This window comes from Malurus melanocephalus, unplaced genomic scaffold (genome assembly GCF_030028575.1).
Source record: "Malurus melanocephalus ecotype Western Australia unplaced genomic scaffold, MMel_1.1 scaffold_0, whole genome shotgun sequence".
NCBI lineage: Eukaryota > Metazoa > Chordata > Aves > Passeriformes > Maluridae > Malurus > Malurus melanocephalus.
Window position 1 is genome coordinate 5144784 of NW_026623232.1, and position 8462 is coordinate 5153245.

At 53.9% G+C, this 8462-nt stretch overlaps 1 protein-coding gene across 1 annotated transcript; it reads right to left on the minus strand.

Moving 5' to 3' along the window:
* Positions 1-1865: 1865 nt before the first annotated feature.
* Positions 1866-6561, minus strand: PROX2 (prospero homeobox 2). The gene is made up of 5 exons (XM_057385739.1): positions 6509-6561; positions 3327-5015; positions 2737-2848; positions 2153-2347; positions 1866-2051 (listed from the first exon to the last, which is right to left on the minus strand). Exons 1-5 carry the CDS (start codon positions 6559-6561, stop codon positions 1866-1868), a joined length of 2235 nt encoding a protein of 744 aa, XP_057241722.1.
* Between the last annotated feature and the right edge of the window lie 1901 nt (positions 6562-8462).

The following is an 8462-nucleotide window of genomic DNA, read 5'->3' on the forward strand; positions in this document are numbered from 1 at the left end:
GAATGGCACAGTGCCATTCATGGTACCWACAGCAGCACTTACCAGATGTTGCACATTTGAGTCCAGGACCCTGGAGCTTTGGGATATGTCTCCATCTGCCTCCAGCTCCCCCCTATTCCTGATCCTCATGAGTTGTTCTTCAGACCAGACTGACATGAGGCATGGGGTGAGGGGCAGGTGTAAAGGAGCAGATGTTGGTTAGTGGGGGCTGCTTGGCCCCACAGAGATGCTGGTGGAAGGACTGCCCTTTTGCTGCAGTGTTATTTTTCCCAGCAAAAAGCAAGAAATTCCCAAGATAAATCTTTAAAACATAGGTTATCAAATAAGTCTATAGGGATATAAACTGATAACTTAAACAATGTGTTTATTTAAAAGGGGGTCAAGTAAATTTGGTCTTGGGGTTGTAAAACATACAAACTTTGAGAAATAAACATACAAACAGAAGCGAGAAATCTGGATRGCTACACTTGCAATGTGGGGAACCACTGTCAAGCTGCCCCTGTTTCAGAGCTCCCCACTGTGTCCTGATGTTACCACATGCTTCCTTACCCCTACAGATTCATTGGCTGTGGACCACCCCATGCACTTATCTGATGCTGGAGCTGTGATTTTCTTCTCATGAGTCACTTGCTGAGCTCTAGTACCAGCTGACACAACACACCCCACATCTTGGCCTTCTSCCAATCTTCTTCTCCCTGAGGGTTTTGCATGGGCATGTTGTTGCTCATCACTTCCCTCCCAGTGCCCTCCTGCCTTGCCTCTGTCAGGACCTCCCTCTCTTCACCCTTTTCCTATCCACTCCCACCTCTGTCAGGATTAGAGATCCTGTAACACAAAACGCTTCACCATGCTCCATCAGGTAAAAAGCAGCCAAAGAGTCTGAGTCACAGGGTAAAGAAACCTGACTTTACAGTCCTTACAGCACTGGGGCTGTAGATGTCAGGGCCCAGCTCTTCCCCAGCTTGGGTTAAACCCACCAGGATTGATGGATCCCAAAAACATGCTCCTCTTTCACCAAAGACAGGTTGCAGAGCTGAGATGCTTGAGGCAGTTTTGCCTTCAGGAGCGAGATGTGAGGGGACAYGGGAGGGTGTTTAATGTGGAGCTGTCCTCCCAGGTGATGGGCTGAGGAAGGCTGTTTGGAGTGCCAAGCAGCACTGGCTGTGCACCCTGTGCTCCTCCAGCATCCCAGAAACACTGCTGGGGCGCACAGCCCTGCTTGGTGCAGCACGCAGCTGCACGGGGGGTCTTGGCTAACAGCACGGGGAAGGTACAGGAGGGTGTTATTCCTGCTGGCTACAACAAACACCGTTTTGACATATCCCAGACACGGACAGCTATCCCCATGGGGTGCTTGAAATGCTGGAATTCGCCAGCTGTTTTCTTTGGACACTGGCGTGTTGTGTCTGGACAGGAACTCAGTGATTCCATTGGACTGGGCACGTCCGCTGCTCTGCTGCGCCAAGGAAACTTTGCCCACTACTAGGACCTCTGCCTGTTTTATAAACAGCAAGGCTGTTTGCCCTGGTTTGTGACCTCCAGAAGAGAGAATGAAGGCGGCTCAGCTCCCCAGGGTCATGGGGATAGCTGAGCCAGGGCAACTTCTCAGGCTCCAGACTGCTGGCCTCATTGCTGTTCCTCCCTTCTGTGGGTCCCCACCAACTTTAAGAAGCAGAATAAAATACACAGCATAAAATCTCAGCATATGAGGCAAGTGATAGGCCTCACCCAAAGAGCCTCTTTCCATGAGGCCATGGCCCTCAAAGAGAGAGAATACCACAAATAACAGATGATGTACAGGGTCCCCATGATGTGCTGAGCACATGGTGGCTGCACACAGGACCCAGGGCTGCTTTCACGAAGACTTAGCTGTGGAGCAGTTCCTGGGAGCAGCTGGCAGCTTTGAACCCTTCTGGGATGTCACTGTCCAGTTTGGAAATGATTTTATAAATGGGTTTCTTCCAGGAGGGATCAGCATCCTTGCCTGCCCTGACGGCACTGAAGAACTCCTGCAGTGTCAGGCTGGCCACCTCCAGGAACCGCCCTGGCACCTGCAGCAAGACAGGCATCCCCCAGTGACACCACCGTGYCCCTGGTTCCTCATTACCACTGAAAATTCCACCACCCTCTTCCTCCAGATCCCCCTCCTCACCTCGAAGTCATTCCCCTTGTTATAGTGCATGTTGAGGGCACGGAAGAGCTCCGAGTCCCGGGAGACCTGGAGGGTGCAAGGATCCACAACACCCTCCAGCAGGGCCTGCCGGGCAAACTTCTCCACCTGGATGTAGTAAAACTCACGGAAGTTGCTGAACCACTTGATGAGCTGGGAGGTGATGCAGCGGCTGAACTGGAGGGGGAGAGCCAGAGGACGGTGTTATGGTGCCCCCGAGCCCCCAGAAACCCAGCCATGCCCTGCTGGACTGGCCCAAACCCAGCCCTGCCCCAAGGCTGCAAGAGCACGAGCTGGGACTGTGATTTGGGGGTGTCTGTGGTGCTTTCCATGCTGAGGTTTGGATCTCAGCTGCCCTGCAGTGGTCGGGCCCATTCATGTACTTTAATCTGAATACCTCAACTGCACAGAGTGAAGACCTGACATAGGTGCTGTCCCCATCTCCTGCCAGCAAGGCAGGAGCACACAAGAGCAGCCCTTTCCTCATGGTTCCCCAGGGAGGCAGGCTAGCTGCCACACCACACGGCAGCCTGGCCCAGCACCAGCTCCTGCAGCTTCTCTTTTACCTGCACATCGAGGAAGTAGCTCTTCAGCAGAGTGGAGCTGGGGTAGCGGGTGAAGAAAAACATCAGCTTGGCCTTCTTCAGGTGTCCAGGGGTCAGCACCTCCTGCATCTGCCTTGGGGTCAAGGAAAGCCTCCACGTAGCAAACTGTGAGCTCAGCATGTCCCTGCGCACCAGCCCTGACACACACATGGCCAGTGCCCACGATAACCCCTCACCATGCCTGTCAGTGGGGCAGAAGGGGTTCATCCCTGGCTAAACAGCCACTGATACTTCCCTTCAGCATCCCTGAGGAAGCTAATCCTCCCCCCACCTCTTCAGAGTCTGGTGAGAACTGGAACTTCCATGGGACACCTGTTCCTGGATTAGGATGACAGGATCCCCAGTATGGTTGAAGAGCAGGCTTGGTAGCTGCTGACTTATACCCACAGCTACACTCCATGAGGAGCAGCAATGCCTCTCCATGGCTTAAGATCCCTTTCCTGCCCACACCTTTTTAGCCCCCTATGGAGGGACCTTGGCCTTACAGAGACYGGCAGGGGCAGTGCCAAGCTGTGGCTCCAGAGGACAAGGGGAGCACATTCCCCAGGGACCTCYAGCTGCCCCCAAAGGATATATGGGTCGAGGCAAAGGGCACTCGGTCCATCGCAGCTGGCTGCTCGCTGCGGCYGTCCCTGTCAGCTGACAGTGCCAGGCTCTCCATGTCAGAAGGGCTCAGGGGCAGGGGATGCTGCTGCTGCTGTCTCACAATCGATGACCTCAGTTTGACATTTCCCCAGTGCAAATTGAGTGGTTCTGGACAACCCCTCTCCAGAGCAGATGTGTTCTCACGAGAGTCGCTGCCCCAGAGGCTGTGCTGGCCATAGCCCAACAGCTGGCTCAGSAGCTGGCTGTCCTGGTCAGGGGTGGCTGTGCCCACTGAATAACCCATACTGGGTAGCTGAGAGGATTTTCTGACCCCCTTTGAGCTGAAGGAGCCAGCATAAGAGCCCAGGCTCTTCTCCAAAGCTCTTGGCAGGACCTCAGCCTGGGGTGAGCCCAGCGAGCCTGGTGCATTCATGGGAGATGGCTTAGCAAGTGACTTTCTGCATTTCCCACCAGCAGAATTCTGTCTCCTGGCAACTGGCCCTGGCACCGGGAGGCTGTGGTGCTGCTTCTGGATGTGGCTGCCTGCCTTTGGCCAGACAGTCTTCAGGACAGAGTCCACTACCTGGGATGTCACCACAGCCAGCTCGTGCTTCAGTGCCTGTGAGAGGACCCTCACTGCTGAGGGCAGGCCACCTGTGTCACCTCTGTCCTCAGCTTCCTCCAGCCCATGCACCTCCAGGGTGCTCCTCCTGAGAGGCACTTTGCATGGGTTGCTGGTGGCAGTGGCACTGTCCTTGTTCCGTCTGCCTCCAGTCTTTCCAGGTAGTAACTGCACTTTCTCGGAATCTTCCTGGGTTTGGGAAGCATCCTCAGAGTCACAGACCTGGTAAAACTTCTCCTGAAGCCACYTCAGCTGCTGCTCTAAAAAGCAGAGCTGCTCTTTCAGCTGCTGGCAGCCCTTGGCATGGGAGCTGTCCCCTGTGGGAGCCACTTGTCCAGCTGTCCCCACGCCCTGCTGAGGCACCCTCAGCTTCCCCTTGCTCTCCCGGGGTACCTCACCACCCCTGTCCCTCTCATGCCTAAAAGCTGCCCTCAGGCTCATGTCAAATGCCTGAGGGGTTAGTGGAAGGCTCATGCCCTGGATGATGCTCTCCACCCTGGCCCGCTTGGCTCGTAGGTGCTGGTCAGACAGCTGGTCCCGTGGGTGCTGCTTGGAGAGCTGGTCCCCATCAGCACAGGGCACAGGAGCCGGGCCATGGGTCATGGGGAAAGCCAGGCCTTGCGCTTCTTCTCCAGGACGTGCACAACATTTGTAGTCAAGAGGCAGGGCCACTGTCTGAGAGGAAGGGAAAAGGATGGTGGGATCCGGGCTCCTGCCAGCCATGGGGTGGCTGAGGAGCTGTGGTATCAGAGTTGTGTCAGGGGAAGGCAAGAGAGAGTCAGTCTGGAAACAGGGCTCCAATTTCAGCCCCTGACCATGCCCTGAAGTGGCACAGTCTCTGTCCTGCTCAAAGCCAGTCCTGCTGTCCATCGTATCTTCTTCCTGCCTGGACAGACTGGCAGGTTTCCCAGATGTTTGATGTTTCAGCCTGGTAGCGGTGYGGAACTGGAGAAAGAACAAGAAAAAGGACCTCATACAGCAGTTTTCCAAGCACATGGACAGAGATTTTTCCTCCCAGATTTCCACGGCATCCCTGCAGAGACTATTTCACCATGGAATGACCCAGGCAGAAACCTCCAGGCACTGCCAAACCTGTGAGCAGACTGTTGGGTGTCACACAACAGCAGCAACACCCCGGGCACTGCCACAGCTCACACCTACCAGCCAGGCATTCATGGTGCCCAGAGCACATTTCATCTGCTTTGGGCCCTGGCTGTGCCTGGTGGCACAAACCTCCCACACCACCAGCTGTGTCTGCACCAGAGGCGTTTGGGGACAGTGCCCTCTGGGCCTGGGGGCTCGGCCACGGGGACAGTGAGCATCAGGCACAGCCCTCTGCCACACACACACACGGGCAAAGGGGTGGGTTTGGGTGCTCCTGGGTGCTGGCAGAGCCCACAACAGCTGCTGCATGCCTGGTGAAGATATTCACAGCACACAGCAGGATAGGCCATGGATGCTGCCGGCTGCTGCCAGCCCCAGCASCCACCAGCAGAGCCCCCAGGGCTGGTGGAAGGGCACAAAGAGGGTAAAAGTGCAGTGTGACTGCTGTGAGTGGGACACACCGAGGTGTTCAGGCTAACACAACACGGGGCTCCTAAGTGCTTGGCAAAACACCTAATGAAAGGAATGAGGGCGGGGATTACGAGGGAAGAGAAAAAATACTGAGCCAGCAGCCCGAGGCTTAAAATTGTCATGCTGACTCCAAGCAGGGATCCACCCCCTCCACTCATCCCCTCGCTTGGACAGCTTTGCAAAAGGTGTAAAACATTGTATCCTGGGCAATTACACAGTAACTATCCCTGTAGGATGTCTCTTCCACATCCACATTAATTAGCAGTAGCTTTGCACCACTAAACTRGGACAGCTCTTATCTTTCCCTGACTCCTTTGAAGACTGAGATTCTTTTGCTATTTCCAGAAATGCCTGATCATTTTCGACACCATCAGTCTCCTGTCCCTGTAACTGTTTGCTCCACACAGAGTCCTCCGGGCAGGGTAGAAAATGGGTTTCTTCTCAGTGGTTTTTAGCTGGTTACCTTTAATCAGAAATCCCTGAATTCCAGGCAGGTGTCTGGGAGAACTCTACTTTTTTGCAGAGCTCTAATCTTGACAAAACAAGTATTTTCTGGATTATCTGACGCCACTTGTTGATCTCCTGTGTTGTCTCCCCACCTGAYCATTAGRGTTTCATTTTCCTGATAGTTTGCYGTGGGGTCTTTCAAACTGCTCAGTTTATCCACAGCCAGCACAAGGTCAGGGTGCCAGCACCTCTCAACATCAGGCCTTGCCCTTGTGTCAGAAGCTTCACCATTGCCTCTTAGCCTGCCATGTGCATCCCCTGAAGTCCCACAGCAAACATATTGCAGTCACAGATTCCATCCACCCTTAATCCTTTCTGCAATGGTGTGGGCACAAGACAGCCGGTCATCTAAACTCACTCATTTTTTTACAGAAATAATTCATTTTGACACTTGCTCACAATTTCTCTGGTCTGCTGTTCTCAACAGCAAGGTCTGGAGCTTACCTGCCCCTGTTCTGAGGCTTGGCAGCCCCCCAGAAACTGGGTGATACACCCATTGTAAGCAGATCAACGCAGAGCTRGCAAGGCAACCTCCACTTGCTTCAGGTTTCCAGCACCACCGTCTTACATGTGGAAATTTGAAGTGAGGGAGCAGAGCCTGTGGTCCCAGACCATGGCAGCTCGCTCTYGGTGGCCCTGGGTCCTCTTCACAGTGTCCCCAGTGCCACAGGACCAGGAGATGCTGCCCTAAGCAAACTCTTTCCCCACCAAGTTGAGAGGTGAGTGCTTTGGTTCCTACTTTTACTACCATCTTTCACTAGTGCCACCTTCTAGAACAATAAAAAGCAGCCGAGACGCCTCTTACCTGAAGAGAAAGACAGGAATGAAACAAAGATGCTCAGAAGGTCAGTGTGCCTTCTCCAAAACTGGAGCCACCCCACATGGGCTCCTCAGGTTCTCCTCGATGGGACAGCCGTGCACGGAGCAGCCTGCCGTCCTTCCAGCACTGCCATTCCCCCCAGAGCCATCCCCAGCCGCCGCATCCCTCTGTCCCCGGGGCGCGGGGAGCGCGATCCCGCGGGCGGGCTCCGGGAATGCGGGATGCCGCAGAGGCAGCGCCGGCGCRTCCTCCCGCTGCGCTCAGGGCCTTTAAAGAGGGAGTGGGGAGGCCGGAGGCAGCCAACCAGCTGGGAACGACTTCTGAATATGCAGATGGACATCCAGGAGGTCAGGTCCAACATCAGCTTCCAGCCACCTTCCCTGCTGTCTTCCACGATCGTAGCCCCTGGAGTCAGATAGGCAAGGGCTGTCAGGTGCCGAGCTGCTGGCTGCCCGAGTGGGCAGAGGCCCAGAAGAGCAATTTTCTCCTAGAATTTGGCCTGGAAACCCCATTCAGGACCCAGGATGGTGAATRGTCAGTGAGACATGCAAATACACCAGGCTGACAAGCAGTGCTCCAGACAAGGAGCTGGTCCAGATCCCACCAGCTACCCATCTTCCATGGAAAGTGCCCAGGGATTTCCAACATCCCCCACCATGGGTGCATGAAGGCATTTTAGCTGGCCTGGAGGTCTGCAGCATAGGACATGGCCAGGAGACGGGACAACACAGGAAGACCAGTAAAACAGAGTCCCTTGCTTGTCACAGGATGCTTTAGAGACAGTGCCAGCAGAGCTGGCATCCCTCCCAGCTGAACACATCCTGACCCCAGCCCCAGGACAAACCTACCTGCCCYGGCAGCATGTGGGATTGTCAGACAATTCTCCTGATGCAGGAGCTGTGGTGGGTGGACAAAGTCTAGCCATGAATGCCACTCCTGGGACTTCATCTGCTTTGCATGCTCATGCTTACTGAGCATGGCAATGTTTAGTGTGTTCATTGGATAGGCAGAAGGCTGTGGTTAAAAGCGATTGACATCAGGTTATCAGTATTGTTCAAGGATATTAGTCTTCGAAAGATCACAAAGAAATCCCTGGCAGAGAGCCTTTCTGGCTTGGCTACATTTTATTGGAGCAGTCAGCTCATCCTCAAAGCCTCAGAGACTATTCCCTGTTGCTTTTTATTCAACCTCTTTCGTTTGAAAATGATCTTATATTTTGAAGCTTGCAGTTTACCATTCATATATTATTAAGTAGTGGCTAAATTAAGCACATGTGCATAATCCAGACTTGGCTCCTTGAGAGATGCCTGGATGCCAGACAGCCCTTTATAACCTTTCCAGGCTAGTTCTCASAATCTGTAAATAGATTCCTTGGGTTTTCTTCTACCTGTGTTTTCCCACCTGGAAGCAGGCAGAAAAAAATAATGTAGCTGGGGGATTCTCTAACATTTTTAACGTGCAGAGCACACAGAAGAACAGGGCTTACTTATGGACTCATTTTCCTTTCTACCATGGTGAGATGACCTCATTGCCCATTTCTAACCATGCAACATCCCACAGGCTGCTGCTCGGGGCAAT